Source organism: Piliocolobus tephrosceles, chromosome Y, assembly GCF_002776525.5.
Source record: "Piliocolobus tephrosceles isolate RC106 chromosome Y, ASM277652v3, whole genome shotgun sequence".
NCBI lineage: Eukaryota > Metazoa > Chordata > Mammalia > Primates > Cercopithecidae > Piliocolobus > Piliocolobus tephrosceles.
This window is the reverse complement of record NC_045456.1, coordinates 4,599,215-4,619,994: the sequence shown is the minus strand read 5'-3', so window position 1 is coordinate 4,619,994 and position 20,780 is coordinate 4,599,215. Positions and strand designations below refer to the sequence as shown.

The window sequence follows — 20,780 nt, the reverse complement described above, 5'->3', positions numbered from 1 at the left end:
GGGTTGGGAGCGTCAAATCCCCACCCCTGGCCCCAACCCATCTCGAGCCTCCAGCCTCTTCCTCCAGCACAGCTGAGCAAGTAGGGCTGGGGCTGGTGGGGGGGCTGGTGCCTGGCATTTAGGGACTGAGGACAGTGACTCTGCTAAGGTCCCTCCATCCCCAGCCAAGCCCAGGAAGCCCTCCGCATCCCCTCCACCGAGTGCCGGCAGCTCCTAGGCTGCCTGCCTGTGCCTGCCTCTCCTCGCATTTTCTGCCGCTCCACAACCCCCAGTCCCAGTTCTGGTCATTCCGTGGAGCCTCTGCTGACCCCATGCTGGCAGTGAGCTCCCCTACCCGGGTTCCACCTTGACCCCTCTTGCACTGCAGATCTTGCTTATTTTTGATTCTTTGCCCTACTGGATGTGGAGCCCTTTGGGCCTCAAGCCAGCCAAGCCCAGATCCAGCCACGTGGACGTGTGCTGACAGCACCCAGTGGATGCACAGTCTCCACCAGGCCGGGACAAAGGTACACATCCTGCGGGGGTAGGGCGTAGTCACCACCCTAGCACTAGGGAGCTCCCTGCTTTAGGGGATGGAAATCCCGGAATCCTTTCTGGTGAGATTCATGTGGGAGTGCAAGGGGCCACTCAGAACAGCTGCTTCATCTTCTGGCGTGAAGAGCCACGGTGTGTGCAGTGCTCTCAAAACCTTCTCCCAGCCTGCTGGGCCACTTTCGCTCCAGATCTCTTGCGGCTAATGAGGGAAAGGGGAGCAGGGAGCTGTTGCCTGCCTCTCCAGAAGGAGGGGAGGGAGGGGAGAGGCAGAGAGGGCCGCCTCGCCTACATGGCGGTGCCTCCCTTGAGCCCAGGAGAGAGACTTCAGTACTTACAGGAACTCAGGGAAAGATCCCTGGTGACAGCTGGAGGAAATTATTCACACTGTCAGGAGAGAGGCTTATACCACGAATGGTTCCAATTCATTATTTTTAAATCCCCCAGCTGGCTAAAGAGTTAGAAGAAAAGATGTGACAATCATTTGAATCTTGTCCCAGATGGGCTGCCATGAAAATCTAACGGGACTGGGCTGGTGGTCACAAAAACTGCAGGGCATACTGGCAATTCTGCAGGGCTTCGCTGGGTGGTGGAAGGTGGTCTGGTGGGTCATACTGGGCAGCAGCAGTGATCCAGCCCCTATGGCTCAGTAGCATTTCTACCCAAAGAGAGAACATGTTATTAATTGTCCTATCTCCAGCCCAGAGGTGAGTGCCAGGATGGCTTCCATGCACCTGGGGTGAGGAGGGGTCCCCTACACAGCCCTCTTCACTCCTGACACACAGCCTTCCTCAGGGACAAACGTGTCTCGTGCATCAGCTCTCCAGGGCAGGCCCTGGCGAGGGCACAGGTCCTTTTCTGGGCAGAGGAAAGAAAAGCAAGCATTCTGGCTGGAGCCGACACTGAGTTTTGAATGTTTGGTATCTAAACCTCCTTCCTGTGTTCAGGGGATCCCCATTTTATCAGGTGGGGACTTCGACTTTGGAAGGCAGAATTCTCAGATGTGGTTTTCTTTGAGACAGGGTCTTGTTCTGTTACCCAGGCTGGAGTGCAGTGGTGTGATCACAGCTCACTGCAGCCTCGACTTCCCAGGCTTAAGTGATCCTCCCACCTCAGCCTCCTGAGTAGCTGGGAAAACGGGGTGTACGCCACTGTGCCTTGCTGATTTTATTTTTTGTAGGGAGGGTCTCACATTGTTGCCCAGGCTGGTCTCTAGCTTCTGGGTTCGAGATCCTCCTGCCTAGGCCTCCCAAAGCGCCAGGATTACAGGTACAAGCCACTACGCCTGGCTGGACGCTGTTTTTTCTAACCTCTCTCCCTCAGCAAAGGCGGCATGCTTGCCTGAGACCTTGAAGTGGCAGCTAGTGGCTGTTTAAAATCCCTTTTGGTGACAAGTATAAGCCTCTACATTTAGTTTCCAAAAGAGCAGAGGCAGTGGCCCCAGTGACAGTGCCCAGCATTGGGGGTGTCTGTGGTGTAAGCCCCAGGGCATGAACCTGGGAGTACTGGGGAGTGACATGGGATCTTGGTCCTGGCTGGGGAGCCGCTTAGCCTGGTGACCATGTGACCTATCCAATATTGTTTAATAAACTTCCCACTTCACCCAGCCAGAGATGGTTTCTGTTATTTGCAAATGAGCTTCGAGACGATGGCAGCTGGTAGCACAGAGATTAGAGCCAGTAACTGGGATTTCTCTTCGGCAAGTCCGTCCTGGGTTTGTATCTGGGAAGGTCTTTCACAAAAGGAGACGTGGAAGGCGCAACCATCCCCTCGTGCCCAATTCAGGTGCAGCTTGCCCTTTGCAGAGCCTGGCCCCTTGGCCACACCAGCTGCAGGGGAAAGGGGTGGTGGCCACCTGCCTGCAAGGGTTGGGCCAATGCTGCACAGGATTTGGGCTCAAGATGCCGACACCCTGTTAGGCCAGCGCAGGGAACATTCACCACGGGAGCGCAGGGGCTTCCTCAGGGGCCTTCAAGCACGAAAGAGATACTTTTCCATCCCCCAACCAGGCTGTATGCCTGCCTGGCCCCAGTGGGCATGGCAGAAATGCTAGGATTCGTGCTGGATTCATGCATTTTTCAGAATAGTTTAAGGACTGCACGAAGGCAGAGGGACGAATCACACGACTTCAGAGTTCACTGGTTCCAAGTGTTCAGCCCTCCTGAGAAGGCATGTTTGGCCAGAAGTGCACATATGTTCCTCTAAAGAAAACCAGGGTAGTTTTTTGATGGAATTTTCCCCTCTCCCAGGCATTGTCAGATGCGCCCAGCACTCAACTGCAGAGCAGCCTCTCCAGTCTCATTTCTCGAAGGAACTCTCTTGGTAACGCAAGGCCGTGGCTTTCCTAAGTGGCTTTTTGAGGGAGACGGCAGGGTCTGGGCTTTAAGAGGGCCACAGCGCAGCTTTCTTTTCCCCTCACAGGCAGAGCCATCGGTGGCCACGTCGGGGAGAACAGAAGGCATTCTGGGAACATGGTGCTCACATCCTGCAAAGTACAGGCCCACAGAGATGGCAGGGACTTCAAAAGTTTGTCACCTTGAAAGATAATGGCACAAAGAGTGATGCGGGGTGGAGTGGCTGGGAGGCTTCTGTACCCTTTGACAACAAGGAAGCAGAATAAGACAAAAGCTATTTGCCAGTCTGGTGCAGGAATCAATAGACTCAAGAGATGGTTCTGCTGCAGTTTCCATCGGGGTGGCCAAGTCTCCTGTCTTCTTGTCCAGAAGTAAGTGGCATTAACCAGCCGCCAAACTGCATTTCCTGCCTCCCGATCTGGGGTCTTTTCCTTTTCTTTTTTCACACAGGGAGCATTTCCATCCTCTCTGTCCAGGCAGCTGAGCCCTGACAACCTCTCCTCCCCTTCACCTGGCCTGAAAGGCAGGGTCTCCCCTTCCTCATCCTCCCCCATCCTCCCCACCCCACTCCGGGCAGGGTTGCCATAGGGCGTATCTCGTTCCCTCTAAGCATGAGGCCCTCAGCCAGAGGAGTGGGAGTTCACATCACGCCTCCATGCTTAGTCCTGGCCTTCTGCACTTTTTGTGGATGGGTAAACTGAGGTACACTAGTGGTCAACTCATGCCCAGGATCGCAGAGGTGCTGGCAGGAATGCTGAATTCACCTCTGATGAGAGCCAGGGACAGTAGTGGATGGGGCGCCTGCTGCTTTTCAACTGAAGTTGTTAAAAGGAATGCTCATTCCTGGCCCCACCGGCTTGCCCTCCAAGACAGAACATGCTAATCCTGAGCCCCAGCAAAGGTTCAAATTGACTTCTTGACTCTGAGGGGGAAGGTAGAAGTTCCTGACCCGCCCCAGGTTTGAGGCTCCAGGGGCTGCCAGGCTCCTCTTGCCTGGCCTAGAAACAGTCCCCTCCCGCCACCCCCACGCAGGTGCTGTCAGGACAGGCCCCCTGCCCTCAAACATCTCCACTCCTCGGGGAGGGGGGCCTCAGCTGCCTGCTGAAGGGGCCAGCCCTCAGAAGCCTGTTCTCCTTTGAAGCTGACAGCTTGATGCCTGTGGAAATGCGGTCCTATTTCGGGATTTCATTTTAAAGAGGTTTCAAAGGAGTGGCTGGAAGGCTTGGTGGAATCGCTTATTATGGCTCCTCTCCCGGCCCGCGGCTGGGTGGCTGAGCACGTCATCGTCATTGGCAGGCAGGTGACTGTTCTAAATTAGCACCTGGCTCATTCTGGAGGGTTCTAACTCTTCTTGAGCTGCTTCCAAGAACAACTTTCATGATTTATACCTTCTTACACCTTTCCCACATTATCATCTGTTTGAAATGATCCACGGGGCAGGTGAATTACGTGTCATCTCCAAGACTCTTGTTTCTGTCGGGCATGTCTTAAAGACACACACGTGCAAAGGCTAAGAAAATGCGACCCCCAGACCTCGGAGGCTGCAGCCTGTGGAGCCTCAGGGGCAAAGGGAGCAAACTGGCTTGCGAGGGAAGAGCTGCTCTGGTCAGTGGCTGTTGTGGGCTGAGGAGGGAACAGGGTGGCCCAAGGGGTCAGGGGCCTGGCACCATGTCTGCTCATGTGCCCCCCTGTCTGTCTCTGGGATCTGCCCCCCAAATGCAAGAAATGCATAAGCCCACTGTAGCAGATATGGAGAGACTCCGGGGGATTTTCCTTTACCTAACTATTCTGCACCTCTGCAGGGTAGAGCATTATGGTTTGGAAGACATGGAAACAAGGGCACGGAACTGTCTTACCTTGGGGGACGTGTGGACAGAGCCTGCACACAAAGATTGGAGTGCTGAGAGTCTTCTAGACTGCAAAGGGTTTGGTTCAGCCCGAAGAAGACTCTGCCAGGAAGCTGAGGCCACCTGCCCCTCCTCTGCTTCAGGAATAAACATCAGTACTGCATCTTGGCTCTGAGGGGCACTGGGCATCATGATGCCCACTCAAAGCAGCTAGGGCATCGTGATCTCTGCATCTCCATACAGATGTACGAGGAAATGATCCCATAGCCTCATCTCCGTTTCAGAGGCAAAGTCCACCACAATCTAGCCCATTGCTCTCAACAGAGAGAGAGCACCTCCTGGCCACTAGGTGAGCATTTGTCTTTCAGGGTTTATTATTTACAGAAACTGTTTTCCCCTTGGTTAGTTTCCTTCCCCCAAGGTAAGACAATGCCCGGAGAAACTCCATTGCTAAGACATTGGCGAAAGATTTGCCAGACCCTGACGCCTGACTCGACCTTGCTCCCCTCCAATCGATGCCCCCGACTGCACCCACCTGAGAGACAGAAGACCAAAGTGCCTCTACCAAGAGGGTGCAGGTTCCTCGCCTGGCTCTGTTTTTCAGAGGGAAGCATTGTTTCTGCGGAGACATGCCTGTTCATTTCCATGGCACTGCTGACTTGTGCTCACCCTATGACACCTCGCCCAGACCACGGGAGGAAAGTATCCACTGGGAGGCGTTCACCCCACACAAGCGGGGACCACAGGCCTAGCCCTAAAACAACTGCTTGCCTGGCTATAAGAGGAGCCTTGCTGTCTTTTTTTTTTTTTTTCCCCTAGATTCCAGAAGATGCAGGATTTTTCCTAAGGCAGGAGAAAACCCTAGTTCATGGACAGCCAGGATAAAAACCCTAGAAGCCCATGAGCCAAGGTGAATGAAGCGGAATTTTCTAAACCTTGGGGATAGAGAATTATGTTACATGAAGGCAGCCGTTGCCAATAAAATGGAAGGCTATGAAAGCAAGCGAGGCACAAGGAAACCCCAATTCCAGAGAGAGACACAAGCGTTCTATTTGGTGAACAGTTTGGTGCACAGACAGACTGCATCCTGTGAAGAGGTGGCCCTTGTCAAGGCTACTGCCGCCGGGAGGATCTCTGCATCTTTAGGATGTGTCACTAGCTCATCGAAACTATTTCTGTAACTCTCTGCAAGAGCCAATTTAAGCTGGCGCCTCGGTTCCCTCTGCACTCAAAAGAGACCAATTTCCAATTCCTCCTCGGAGTCCGTGAGACCAGATGCTACGACAAATGTTCCAGAGAAATGAACCTAGAAAATGATCCCGGGGTGATCCTTGGCGGGGAGCACAGGAATCCTCAGCTCTATCTCTGTGGCTTCAACAGACATCAGTTTCAGGGTGAGTGCTGCCATCGCCCCCCCGAGAGTGTTTCTGATGGGACATGCTTTCCTGATAGCACAGGGGATCTTGGGCGACAGAAGCTTCCCAATAAGGCTAGGGGGCCCGTGACAGGTTTAGAGCGTGATCATGTTTCCAGGTGAGAGCCTATTGCATCTGGCAGCCCGAATTGGGCAACAATTCCTGCAAATGAGAAGCCACCGCTCTTGTTAGGTAGGTCATTGTCCCGTAAGCCCCACTCGGAGCGCTGTCGTAAAAGAAGTGGCAGATTCCCGTGGCTTGGTCTTTCTCCAGGGTGTCTATGGCTCCAATCGACACCTGCAGTAGGTAAGGGCAGAGGGGACAATGAGCAGAGTCCCTGCTCCCCATCACGCTTCTGCGTGTTGGCGGCGGGTCAACATGGGCAGGGTGAGAGTTGCTCTAGAGGCCTGGGCCTCCTGAGGGCACGAAGCCAGTGCTGCCGGGGGAATGCCCTACCTCTCTGGACACTGCACTCTGTCATCACGCACCCTACTCTGCAGCTCCTGCCTATGACGACGACCACTCTGTTGAACTTGACTTTGCGTAAAGGATAAAGGGGTTCACCCAGGGTCACATGTGTTGCAAGTGGTGTTTGGACGAAAACTTGCACTGAGACAGGCCTATCCATCCCCAAAGGTCTTGAGATTTCCCAAGTGGCCACTGTACCATTTTCTAAGCAAGTGGTTGACATTTTTTTCCCATCTGTGATGACATTTTCTTGGTTCGAGTATATTCTTTCCTATTGGACACAGAATCTCCAGCCTCAACAGAGATAAATGCCAGCCAACCCGGCTCCCCAGCACCCCCACCTGATCCTGCAAGAACAGCTGACTGGCCATCTGCACAATCTGGTCCACGTGGATGATGCCCCCAATGCTGGTCATCTCCGTGTCTGAGAGCAGCGTCAGCACCATGATGGCTTCCACCAGCAGCTGCCGGTACTCAGGCTGTGGCACGCGGTTCAGCACCGATTCAACATGGACAGCAAACTTGATCTCATGGGGGGTCATCTACCAAAGGGACAGGCAGGCGACCACCAGTGAGAGGACAGATGCAGCCCTATCACCAAGTAACCAAGGGTGACCGTAGCAGTGCCTGGGCTTGGGGCTCAGCGCCACTGCTGCCCCTTTTCTGGCCACTCTCTGGATCCTGCCGGCAGTGGCCCTCAGCGCAGGAGGCTGGAGTGTGCCTCCAGGAGCCAGTCAGCCTGTCCTAGCCTGATTTATCTACCCTTCCCCCACCATTGACTACAGCTTCCAGGGAGCAGGGACCATTTCTGGTTTCTCTTTCCTCTTCATTATTCCTTCCAGCATAAAGCATGGTGCTTTGGGTGGGGTAAGACTAAAAAAATCCATGTTAAAAAGAATGACAAATCACCTAGGGACGATGACTGCTTTTAGTTGGGCCGAGAAGGCTGCCTGTGGTGCAGGCCAGGGGGGCATGGAGATAGATAGGCTCCTTTCTTTAAACAGGGTTCTAAGGGCTGTCTGGCAAATGAAAAGAGCTTGCTAGCCCAGAAATGCTGAGTCTCAGGTGAAGAAAAAGGCTGATGCCTATAAATGCAGGAAAGACATTTTGCCAAGTGTAAGGGTGAAGTGGTTAGACAGCTCAGAGCTACAACTGGCCTGTCAGTTAGAATGAGCCCGAAAGGAGCAAACAGGGGTCAGAGTCCATGCAATGAAGCCCTTACTGTGAACCCACAGAGGGGCCCGCGTCTGCGTGTTTCTCATCGTACCTCTCGGGTCGTCGAGGATGGGAGGACGTAACCATCGATGGAGAGACCGTGGCACTGGAGGCAGAACACAGAGCGTTTCAGTCAGATTCCAGAATGGGATAAGCACACGCATGTGCACACACAGCCCCCTCGGCCCTGGAAACCCGTATGAGGGTTGGGACACGCCAGACTGTCAGAGTTATTTTTAGAGAGCTTGTTCTCGCTGCCCACAGGCTGTGTTTGCGACGGAACAATTCTAGGGAACCCAGCAGGCATCTTTCAGCTCTCCCCCGAACAATGCCCTAGGGGGCTGCTGAGTCCTCCCGGGAGGCTCCACATTGTAGTTGGCAACCGGGCCCTGGCGGCTGCAAGTCCCCTTTGGTGCCATGATAAAGGGGGATTTTCATGGCTCCTGCTGGGGAAGGGATGCTTCTGTGCCTTTGCAGGCGTCTATTTTTGAGATTTCTATAATAAGCACCAATCACAAAAGCCTCCAGCACATGCACACGCACACCCATCTATATAAATACCGAGTGCCAGCTCAACACAAAATGCTTTTTCATAATAGAAGTGTCTTGGTGTTGGGCCAGGAAGTCCAAGCGGAAACATGTGATGCCCCAGGAAGAGTGGGGAAATTTTCTAGGAACAGCTTGTTCTAGTCGAACTGGCCACCTTCTAAATCCCAGTGCCCCGGTCAGCAGCGTCCCTGGTGCACTGGATACTCCCACCCGCTTGAGAGAGGCGGGAAATGAAATAAGCATCATGAGCCCCTGCAGGCTCCTGCCTGGGTCCCGGGAGTCCAGCTGCTCAGAGTCCTCTGCGGTGGCCGTGAGGACTACCTTGGGCCCCATGAAGCACAGGGACCCTTGTTACAGAAAGAACCTGGAGCAAGCGGTGCCATGGCTTTGGGAAGGGGGGCTATTGTATGCTGCCACTGGCATGTTTTCTCCTCTCCCACTGTGAAATGAACTTAAACACAGTTCTGGGGGGAAAAAGTCCTGGTTTGCACAGCTTTTCAGCGAGGCATACTGTCCCTCCATTCAAGGGAAAAGACAGGGAGGGCCTGGTACAGCCCAGGGAGCGGCACAAACTCTGGGACCGATGCAGAAAGGAGACAATGTGTGGGTACAAAAAATGCTGCCCCCTCGAAAACAGGTGCTCAGGGATGTGCTCCTACGCTCAGGTAGAGGCACCACAGTTCCCAAGGACAACCGCTGGGGAGATGTGAATGGCCCCGGGCAGATGGGAAGCGCAACAGCTGGCTGGCTGAGGGGAGTGGGGGCCCCAGGGGGTGAGAGAGAGAGAGATTGTGCCTTCAGGGCACACAGGACCTGGGGCCACACTGGAAGCTCTCCACCTCTGTACACTTTGGGACTGAACATAGCAGGTACCCTGGGAGGGTGGGGCTCAGTCACGTGGCTGAACAGCAGGGACACTACTGCCTGGACGTGCAGGAGGCTGGAGGGCTGGCCTACTCCAGGCCCCTCCTGAACTGTCATTCCAGGCCTGTGGGGGCTGCTCTGTGTTACGGGGTTTTCATCTGAAGCCTCCCAGCCTTTCCCCATTCTTCTGTGTTCCTAAAATACGTCCAAGTTGGTCCCACACAACCACAACCTAGACTGCCACCTTGTCTTACTTGCTGTGGTTCTCAACCAGGGTGATCTGCCTCCCACGGGACATTTGATAATGCCTGGAGACACTTTTAGTTGTCACATGGGGGTGGGGGAGAGGCCAGGGACGCTGTGGACATCCTACCATGCACAGGACCCCTAGTGTAGAATGCCTCGGCCCCAAGTGCCAACAGCACTGAGGTAGAGAAGCCATCCTCAGGGCTGTGTGTGCGCTTGCCTGGAGGTGCCACTATGCCTTGCCAGGGCAGTACGGGAACGGTTCACTTCCCCAGGAGCTCACCTTCTGGAGGATCTTCCACACCTTCTGGTAGAATCCCACGGGGACCCTGTTGATGGCCCCGTCCAGCCTTCTCCTGCGCAGCCACTGGCCCTGCCGCTCCCCCCAGCCGATGTGATGTCCTCCCGAGTCTGAGGATGACGTGCCAGTGGGCGAGGACGGGGTGCTGGACCTCTGCAAGACAGACAGCTTGGGGCCTCAGAAGCCACGCAGCAGGTGCCCCTGGGAGAGTGCGCCATCACGAAGGGTGGCCCTGCGACCTAGGCACAAATGCCAGCCCACCACTCGCCAGAGAGGAACACGGTTCCTCCAGTCCACCTTGCTTGCTTCCTGATGGGAGATAACTCGCACGCTTTGGGTCGATCACTCCATTCCATGTTGCACTCCGCCCAGCCCCCCCAAGAGGCAGTCCTGCCCCCAAAGCTAGAACCCGTAGGGAGGAGGCTGAGCAGGGCAGGCACGGGCTCGGGGGTCAGACTGCCGGAGCACTAATCCCCACTCAATGCCAGCAATGCCAAGGACACACCCCAGGCCGTCTTGCCCTGCCATGAACACGGGTTCTGGGCCTCAGTCATGAGACTGTGCCGATGACGGCACAGTGGGGACACAGTTGGGCGTCCTTTAGAGAGCTGCCTGGAAGCCTTCGCCACTTGGAGACACAGAAGCCCCTGAGGCATAGCTGGCACGTGCTAAGTGTCCATAAGGGGCAGCTGTCACCCGCATGTGGCGCCTGTGCCACTGCAGTGGGAGAGCTTTGAGCATGACAACGGGCCCTCGGAGCAGGCACCCGTGGCCCAGGGAGACAAACTCCATAGTGCCCACTTCATTGCTGCAGTGCCACAGAGAAGTGACAGTCACCTTTCCACAGGACAGGAACCACAGAGAAGGTAACACATGACAGGAGGGAAGACAAACAGTGAAGCCCACAATTAATGGTGGGGACCTCGCAGATCAGGGTCCATCCACCCATCCTCTGCAGTCCCACTTCCTGCTTTCCCTGTTCTTGGCACTGGGCTTTATCTTAATTTGCGGCAATGGCTGCCTCTGAACTGGGGCTGACTTTGCTGAAGTGAGGGAAGAGGGCGCCATCTCCCTCCCACCTCAACGTTGGCTGGACTGATTCAGGCTCCAGAGGGGAGCCCTGTCTGAGAGGCTCCCCGCGGCCGGGTGGGGGGGCTCCGGGTGGGGGGTCCATCCCCTCCCTGCAGCAAAGCTCTCAGCCTTCTGTCTTGCCCTGCGGGGCTTCTAGCTGCGAGACCACCTGGTCGAGAAGGGATAACCGTCACGCTCACACATCTCTCTGCCTGGGACTATCTGGCACTTTGATTTCTCGATGCGCACAGTCAGATGTAAAGGGTTAAAGTGAAATCCTGAAGTGTGCTAGCAGGGCAGGAGGCGGAGCTCTGCTTTCTGCAGCACTTGGATTTCAACAGATCTTATTTTGAAAAGGCAGTTAGGCTGGGTTATTCCATTGGGCTCATTACTGCCACTTAAGGCAACAATTAGACACAAATAAAAGTAATTACAGCTGCACTCCTCAATGACTCAGCTGATCTGGGCCCTCCAGTTGCAGGAGGAAGACTCAGCCTCTGCTCTGCGGTGAGCACAATCCCAGCCCTACACGGGATCTGGGGCATGGCAGGTGCAGAGTGCTAGTCGGCACGTGCGGGCAAGGGTTCACCATCCTGGCTCCATCAAGAGGCATGGAACTAATGCCCCGAAGTTTCCAGAAGCTCTGGGAATTGGTGAGAAGGACACTCCTCACCCACACTGTGCTGAGGAGCACAGGCAGAGAACAAAGCTCAGTGCAAGCACTTTGGGGCCACCTTTCTACCCTCCTCAGAATTCCAGTTGGAGGAGCCTGTGAGCATCCCGCTGAAAACACTTCAGCCCTGCTCGAATCCTCAGAAGTTAGGCATGAGGTGGGAGCACAAGGAAGGACGCGAGGAGGAGCAGGGACGGACACAATGATCCCGAGGCACTGTTACCGCAGACTTGGAGGAATGCACACTGCTGGACGTGGCCTGGCCCACAGAAAAGAACTACAAAACAAAAAGAATCCACTCAGTTGACAGCAATGACACCAAGAGACACAGCAGAGAGGAGGGTCATGGAGCAGCATCCGAAACACCCACAGAAAGCAGTAGCAGAGAATACGGGCGCAGAGAAGGTCCAACAGCAACATACATAGGCAAGCTCAGGTGCAGGGGCACCTGCAAGCGCCACTCTGGGCTTCGACTCCACATGAAACTTGCTAACTGCTCTTTTTAAAAACAGGAACTCTTGCCATTGAACGTAAATATTAAATGTTCCCGTCGTATGTGGAAGGTGCATCATCAAGTTAGGACACAATTTATTTTCCAAACTCACAGCCATGAAATGCTCATATTTTAAGAATTGTGAAAATCTACAGATGAACCAAATACCTACGCTGACACTAACATGCTGCACCTAACAGACATTCCGTAGATATTCATTAAGTGAACGAATATGATCAGGCTGATACCTTTGGCCAAATAAGTATTTCCTCATCTAAAAATCTAGAATGTACCCTTAATTTGCAAAGGTACAGTGTGCTATCTACACGGAATTCTTGCAAAAGAGACTAGAAATTGAAAATACCATAACACCTATTTCATTTTTTGAACAAAGACTATGTTCCTTGACATAAGTGGCCAAACACAAGTTTGTACTAGCTAGGTGACTCTAAGCCCAGCAAAGAACACAGGTGATCACTTCGTCTCCGTAACACGCAAGAACAGCATGAAATGGAGGCAGAAGGAACCACTCAGATTCGCCCACGGTCAGGCCATCGGGATGTGGGGACAGAGGGACGGTGCCACCGAGTGGCTGGCAAGGGAACATGTTTGGAAAGCCGGTTCCTTACTTGGAAACAGCATAAATTAGGAGAGAGAAAGCATGTTTTACCTCTGGACAACATGTGGAATCGGCCTTTACATGTCATTAAGACGTCTCCTCTAGGATCTTGTGGTAATACACATCAAAATATTAGAAATGCGACTCCAGTTTTCCAGAGGGGGGAGGAGAACATATGTCACCAGGGTGATATAAAAGAAGAGCATCCTTATGTGTTTTTCCTTTCCGGGTTAAGTACCCCCAGGCGATCTGAGGAGAGGAATAGCAGCATTCTTTCTACTGATATAACCAATGACTGCATTTCCCCCTATTTAGTTCCCTCTTTTTGAATAGAAACTCCCACTGAGGCAGAGCCTGGATGATCTCTTTCACAAAGTACCCTACAAAGCCCAAGAATTTGAGAAACAGATTATTTGTAAAGGCATGGGGCAAGGTCATCTCTCTGGCCCTGAGTCCTGCTCTCTGCCTCTGCCCCAGCCCATTTGCCGGGTAGAGCCGCCCTCCACACATCCACAAGCTGCGGAGTCACAGCCTTGCTTTCCACATTCAAGCCAGAAAGAACAGGAAGTAAAGGACGAACAAGGCAAAGGGGTGTCACCTGTTCATCAGCACTAAACCGCCTAGTCATCTGAAAGCAAAAATACATCAGGAAATCAAAACCAGCTTTGAGTCAAGAACACGTGCTTCTTCTATCGCCCTCTCTTAATCCAGGGCCGTGTTGATCAAACCGCAGGCGGTGACCCATGAGTGCATCATGGACTCGATTTAGTGGGTCACGACCAGCATTTAAAATAGAGTAGAAAATTCGAGTGCATTTCTCATGGTCAGAGGAAAACTCTTTCCCAGCATGGATCCCGGGCAAGGCCTAGCACAGCACCTGGCACGTTAAGAATGCCATGCTGAGCTGCGGCCCTGTGCGGTCAGTTCAAAAGTATTTTTTTTTTTACCAGGAATTAAAGGTCAACTAAGAAAAGAGACCCCTGTGGCTGGTGGAGAATCCAAGTATCATGGGCATTCTGGTCTATTTCCGGAGCCCTCTTGCTATTTCATTTGAAGGACATAGATGATTTGGTGACTTTTTGCATGACTCTACTTTTTCAATGGCTGTGGCCCACTCCAAAGAGTGGTTCTCAGGAACAGAGGCAAACATGGACAAGGGTATTTTCTGGACCATTCATGAGAACATCACATTAAGGATGAGTGGGTGAGGGTGCGCATGAGCGGCTCTGGGATATCTATCTGGGGACGGGTGTGTTCAGATCCCAGACAGAAGGGACCTCCCACTCGAGACAGTGGACTACAGCCTCATGCCCTAGGTTTCTGTCACTTTCTGGGGTGAGCCCAGGTAGGGAGACCACCACTCGCCCCTCGCTGCCACCAAAGTGTTCTTACCTGTTTCATTTCACTCCTCAGTCTGTTAATGCCACTCCTCTCAGTTTTGGTGACTCCAGTATGGCCCACCTCGTGGATGGAGATGGCAGGGCTGGATGTGGAGGAGTGGATAGGGCGCACTGGGTGGGAAACACACACATGTGGTTCTTAGGAACTCTACAGCATCCACCCCGAGGGAGGATCTGCCCCTGTCTTCGCTACTTGACAATGAAGGCCTTCTGTGCTTGGCTAGCGCTGTGTCTGCAGCACCGAGAGCAGCACAGGTGCAGTACTCAGCTCTTAAAGGAGTAAACGGCAATGTGCAGAGTACTTAAGCACCATTACAACACAGTGGCCAGGAAGCACCTTACACGGTGAAATATATGTATTTTTTTCGAGACGGAGTCTCACTCTGTCACCCAGGCTGGAGTGCAGTGGCGCGATCTCAGCTCACTGCAACCTCCGCCTCCTGGGTTCAAGCAATTCTCCTACCTCAGCCTCCTGAGTAGCGGGGATTACAGGCGCCCGCCATCACACCCAGCTAATTTCTGTATTTTTAGTAGAGACGGGGTGTCACCATATTGGCCAGGCTGGTCTGAAACTCCTGACCTTGTTGTGATCCGCCCACATCGGCCTCCCAAACTGCTGGGAATACAGGCGTGAGCTGCCGCACCCGGTCATGTTTTTTTATTTTTTTTGAGACAGAGTCTTGCTCTGTTCCCGAGGCTGGAGTGCGCGATCTTGGCTCCCTGCAACCTCTGCCTCCTGGGCTCAAGAGATCCTTCTGCTTCAGCCTCCCAAGTAGCTAGGACCACAGGCGTGTGCCACCACACCTGGCTAATTTTTGTATGTTTTGTGAAGACAGGGTTTTGCCATGTTGCCTAGGCTGGTCTTGAGCTCCTGGGCTCAAGTGATCTGCCTGCCTCAGCCTCCCAAAGTGCTGGGATTACAGGCATGAACCACCATGCCCAGCCTTGCTTTTGGATAAGTAAAAAATTATTCTAAAAAAAATACCCGGCTGGGTGTGGTGGCTCACACCTGTAATTCCAGCATTTTGGGAGGGCGAGGCGGGCAGATCACCTGAGGTTGGGAGTTCCAGACCAGCCTGACCAACATGGAGAAACCTCATCTCCACTAAAAATACAAAATTAGCTGGGTGTGGTGGCACATGCCTCTAATCCCAGCTACTTGGGAGGTCGAGGCAGGAGAATCCCTTGAACCTGGGAGACGGAGGTTGCGGTTAGCTGAGATCATGCCATTGCATCCCAGCCTGGGCAACAAGAGCCAAACTCCATCTCAAAAAACAAAACAAAACAAAACAGCTGGGTGCGGTGGCTCATGCCTGTAATCTCAGCACTTTGGGAGGCCGAGGCGGGCGGATCACGAGGTCAGGAGATCGAGACCATCCTAGCTAACACGGTGAAACCCCGTCTCTACTAAAAATACAAAAAATTAGCCAGGCGTGGTGGTGCGTGTCTGTAGTCCCAGCTACTCGGAGGCTGAGGCAGGAGAATGGTGTGAACCCAGGAGGCGGAGCTTGCAGTGAGCCGAGATGGTGCCACTGCACTCCAGCCTAGGTGACAAAGCGAGACTCCGTCTCAAAGAAACAAAAACAAAAACAAAAACAAAACAAAAAACATACCCGAGGCCAGGCACGCTGGCTCACACCTGTAATCCCAGCACTTTGGGAGGCCAAGGTGGGAAGACTGCTTGAGCCCAGGAGTTCGAGACCAGCCTGGGCAGCATGGTGAGACCTCATATCTATATTTAATTAGAAATAAATAAATAAATAAAAATTTTAAAAAACCCCAAAGCACACCTTCCTTGTAGGAAACTGAGACCACTGAACTACAGAAGCTAGAACTAACATCTCTTGATATTTTAGTCATGAGCCTTCCAGTTTTTTTTCCCTATGACTGTGTATGTTTTTAACAAAACAGAATCATCACATACATACGTATAGATATAGAAACATGAGATGGATACATACATTCTGTGGACATAAGTATGGTTCTGTGATCTGCCTTTTTGTAATTATATTGTGAATATCTCTCTCTGGCATTAAATATTCTATCATATCGTGTTTCATGACCGCATGGAGTTTGATCTGGTGAGTGTTGACTGGTCACGATATCCCCAATCCTATTTATATTAATATTTTTCTAAAGGGTTCGTCATGACTAATGTATAGGACCCACATGGACCTTGCTGGGGTCTGTCCCCAGTCCCGTGTGACTCTTGGAATGCCCCCGGGAAATGACAAAACTGCTACGGGCCCCTGAAGGGCTGGCACCCCGGGCAGCTGTGGCCATGGGCTGGGTGATCCAGAGGGGCCTCCTGGTGCCAGGCTCTGGGCAGCGGGTGCAGGTGTGAATGCAGGAGAATTCAGTGCCGCAGCAGTGCCTGGAGGAGAGCCCATGCCCAGGCCTGCGGGCAAGGTGCCAAATGAAATGAAGGTGGCAGCTGGAGGAGGGCCTTGGGCTGGAGGGGGATGTGCTAGGAAAGTCAGGCTGCCAGGGGCTGGAGGTGGAGGCAACCAGGGGCCACCGATGCAATGCATCAGGCCACCACCTCTCACTCCCAACCTATCGCACCAGCCTTGGGACTCAAACCTGTTCCCAGCCCCACCTCCCACAAGCCTGGCCTCTGTGCTGTGGTCACAGCAATCATTCGAAAAGGCAAGTGTGATCGTATCACTGCCCACTCCAAAGCCTCCCAGGTCTAGCTGTCTTTAGGACAAAGGTCAAACAGTCCTCCCAGCATCACCTGAAACTCTACCAATTGGAGCCCCGCTTCCCCTCAACTCCCGGCCACCTGCACCGCACTGGGCATCTGCCTGTGCTGGCAAGCCAGGCCCAGCTCAAAGGTCACCTCCTCAGGCAGCATCCTCTGCAAGCCTCACCATCACACCTGACCCCAATGGAGCCATGGGAGTGGAGGGCACTGTCCAGGAGTAGTGACAAATAAGGAACCTGGGGACAAGAACATTTAAAGGACAGCAGAGAGGCAGGAGCCCACAAGGGAGACTCAGTGATGAGCTGGAGAGGAAGGACAGACCCAGGAAAGTGGAAAACAGAAGGACAAAGTGGAAAACAGAGTGAGCGAGGCAGGACAAAGCAAAATAAGTGAGCTCGAGCACGCTGTGAGGTCACAGAGGGGTCTCCTCCCTGCGCTGTGGAGGGTGATGTGAGGCCGGGCTGAGAATGTTTTTATCCAAACCAAAGGCCAGGAAGCTACAAGAGGGGCTGTCCGGGGTGGGTGTTCGCTGGAAACATTTATCTCAAACATCTCAGGATTTAATCAAAATTCTAAGCCTATTTGGGCTTCCTAAATTTACAAAAATTGAACAATTACAAACGACAGCTAACAAATGATGTTATATGTTAAAAAGACAGCATGTCTTCTGTTCTTGCTTGCAATCACACATATTTATGGCTTTCAGATGACATTACTCAGCTCCTAGTTTCATAATATCTATAGCTGTACATCTAATGACAAATTTTTAGTAATTATCTGTGTCAAGCCATGAATACTGTAATGATGAGCAGAACACATTAAATATTTATCTCATACATTACCATTTCAAGGACTCTGCCTTGGGAAGAACTGGAAATTACTTTTGCAAAAGCATTTTGAGTATCCCTCCTTCAGGAAAGGAGAAAAACCACCAAAACACATCTGATTGCACGATGCCGTCTTTGTTTGCGGCCGGCACATGCTCAGGAAACATACAAAGTACCCAATGTCCTTCTTATTAAATAAAAGGAATGATAGCCCACAGTGCATTTCTTTGGCTTGATGAAATAAATTCACCAACGTGCCTGCAAATCATTTAGCTTTTTTATGAGGAGGAGAAATGATAATTACTTCAATTATAATTAGGGAACATTTGAGAACAAGAATCACGCCAGGACTTGGGTGATTATGTTTCCCAGCACTGCAAGCAGGGTTCCGGTTCAGATGAAAACAGAGTGAGCGAGGCAGGACAAAGCAAAATAAGTGAGCTCGAGCACGCTGTGAGGTCACAGAGGGGTCTCCTCCCCGCGCTGTGGAGGGTGACGTGAGGCCAGGTTGAGAATGTTTTTACCCAAAGGCCAGGATGCTCAGGTGGTGTGAAAGGACAGCCCTTTCATCCTGGCACTCGGGGTCCCCCACACTTCTAACACTTTTTTTTTTTTTTGAGACAGAGTCTTGCTCTGTCGCCCAGGCTGGAGTGCAGTGGCGCGACCTCAGCTCACTGCAACCTCCGCCTGCCAGGTTGAAGTGATTCTCCTGCCTCAGCCTCCTGGGTACCTGGGCTTATAGGCGTGCGCCACCACACCTAATTTTTTTTGTATTTTTAGTAGAGATGGGGTTTCACCACGTTGGTCAGGCTGGTCTCGAAATCCTGACCTCATGATCTGCCCACCTCGGCCTCCCAAAATGCTGGGATTACAGGCGTGAGCCACCATGCCTGGCCAACACTTTTGCATAAGTGATGGTACCAGGCGCTTACGGCTACAGGAGGCGGTATACCACACCCACATGCTGTGCCAACCTGGGCAAGAAAAGCTCACCCAGCACACTGCGAGCGAGTCCCAAAGCCCCCAAAGCAGGAAGCTTGAGCCTAGGACTCTGTCCATTTTCTTCAGGTAGGAGCCTTCCCTTCCCACATTCGCTATGCCCCACAGCGCTGGTTCTAATGTCTGCTGCATGTAAAGGAGGCAGCTCCCTGAAGACACTAACAGGAGCATGGGACTTACCACTTCTTTCAACGCCAAACTCTTTCCCACTTAGAATATGGTGCAGGAGATTTTTCATATCGAAAGGGCTGAGGTTCATTAAACTTTCAGAAGCCTCTTCTCCTAAAAACAAATATCTTGTAAGTGTCCCAGACACAGGGCTGGTGGCGGGTAAAGGTAGGGTCAGGTGGACCTGGGTGGGGAGGGAGGTGACAGCAGATGCCATGGCAGGTCCCCCTGTTCAGGAGAACCTCACTATTGCTTTGGGGCTGAAATGCACTGTTTCGTGGGGATTCTAAATGCTGCTGCTTAAATCATGAATCTGCTTAATTCTCAGACACATGATTTTTCACAATGTTTGATCCCCAACGTTGGATGTCTCATGATGGATTTTTATATTCAAATTGGTAGGGTTTCTCCCCGTGAAGATGTTATAAAATAGGGGTGACATCTCATAGCAAGGGCATCCAGGAAGGAGCTTAGATGTCAGGTACGGGGCGGAAGATTCCACATCGCCTTTGAGGCTGTAATGGTAAACATCACCAGAGCCCCATTCTCCCTGACTTACGAACTTCAGCTCTGTGCCACATGGAAGGGAGTTCCATCTAAATGAGAGAAGCTGGTAAAGCCTGAGCTTGCCACAGGCTTGGATGCTGAGTTCGAGATAACCTAAGTAGGGCTTCCCCTGAGAGTGGAGGCCGTGGCCTGGTGGCTGGGGTGGGGTGCGGCAGGAGCTGCAGGAGCTGCGGGCATCTCACCTGAGCAGTTCAGGCTCCGTGCCAGCTCCGTGGCCATCACCTGAATGATCAGTCCAATCCGGAGTCTCAGCATTTCCACAAAGAGGCTGGGCTGCGCCCTGACATACATGGCCAGGTAAACCACAATCTCCTGAGGCAGACACACACGGAGATGGGGTTTCAGAGACAGGGTGAGTGGCTGAAGGATCCCCTCCACTCTGAGGAAGGCTGTGGCCCGGCCCCTCCCACACCAGCCCCAGACCTGCGTGAGGACGGCGATGCTGATGTCCTGCCCGCTGGCCTCATAGATGAGTTTTGTGAGCTCCTCCGGGGGAAGGGGCCTAGGAAGGAGCATTGTGTCACAAACATGATGAGGTATCTTGAGACAGTGCCTCCTCACCCTCCACGGAACACCCTTATTTTCTGTGCTAGATGCATCCATGTGACAGAGTGTCTTTAAAAAGCCCCTCTTCCGAACATTGGGAAGTGCTGATGTTTTCCCCATGGCTCCCCAGCAAACCTGAGGTCCCCAAGGCTGACGACTTACGCGGAGATGATCTTCTCCCGGGGCTCGGGCGGCAGGCCTACGGTGAGCTGCTTCTGGTGCGACAGCAGGTCCGTGCAGGCCTTCGCAGGTAGGAGGAAGGGTGAGAGGCAGAGCGCAAAAGAGATTGGCAAAGACAATGGGGGGTGGGGAGGAGACACTGCCAATCAGATCGTACATTTACCTTAACTTTATGACCCATGTTGCCCTTGATTTGAAAAATTCATACCTAGACCCCAGACTAAGCAACTCAGGCAGGGCTGGGTGTCTGTGGTCTCTGTCTCCAATGTGTGCCCCCAGGCCTGGCTCTGCAGGGCCTGTCAGTGGGCATTTAATGCCCATCCACTGTAGCAAACACATTGGACTCCCTGCTATCGAATGAGACAGGAGTAACTCCGAAGATACCGATGGTAAGAGTTAATAACCATATTCAATTCCTAAATTACCTGTTTCCCTATTATTCACATCTAATAAATGCCATCATCTTACCATCACGACACTGAACTCGAGTGTCTTAGAAAGCGGCTCTGGGCCGGGCGCAGTGGCTCAAGCCTGTAATCCCAGCACTTTGGGAGGCCGAGACGGGCAGATCACGAGGTCAGGAGATCGAGACCATCCTGGCTAACACAGTGAAACCCCATCTCTACTAAAAAATACAAAAGAACTAGCCGGGCGAGGTGGCGGGCGCCTATAGTCCCAGCTACTCGGGAGGCTGAGGCAGGAGAATGGCGTGAACCCGGGAGGCGGAGCTTGCAGTGAGC

The 20,780-nt window shown here is 52.8% G+C and overlaps 1 protein-coding gene across 1 annotated transcript in view; it reads right to left on the bottom strand.

Moving 5' to 3' along the window:
- Nucleotides 1–5,088: 5,088 nt before the first annotated feature.
- PHKA2 (phosphorylase kinase regulatory subunit alpha 2) overlaps nt 5,089–20,780 on the bottom strand; it is a 95,542-nt gene continuing 79,850 nt past the window's right edge. Inside the window, exons 18-28 of the mRNA XM_026451894.2 lie at nt 20,023–20,179; nt 19,738–19,816; nt 19,497–19,626; nt 18,760–18,861; nt 14,039–14,157; nt 13,245–13,274; nt 11,758–11,811; nt 9,773–9,943; nt 7,883–7,936; nt 6,957–7,157; nt 5,089–6,444 (exon numbers count right to left, since the gene is read on the bottom strand). Of these exons, the coding sequence (XP_026307679.1) occupies nt 6,274–6,444; nt 6,957–7,157; nt 7,883–7,936; nt 9,773–9,943; nt 11,758–11,811; nt 13,245–13,274; nt 14,039–14,157; nt 18,760–18,861; nt 19,497–19,626; nt 19,738–19,816; nt 20,023–20,179 (1,268 nt within the window). The 3' untranslated portion in view covers nt 5,089–6,273. The remainder of the gene's footprint in view (nt 6,445–6,956; nt 7,158–7,882; nt 7,937–9,772; nt 9,944–11,757; nt 11,812–13,244; nt 13,275–14,038; nt 14,158–18,759; nt 18,862–19,496; nt 19,627–19,737; nt 19,817–20,022; nt 20,180–20,780) is intronic.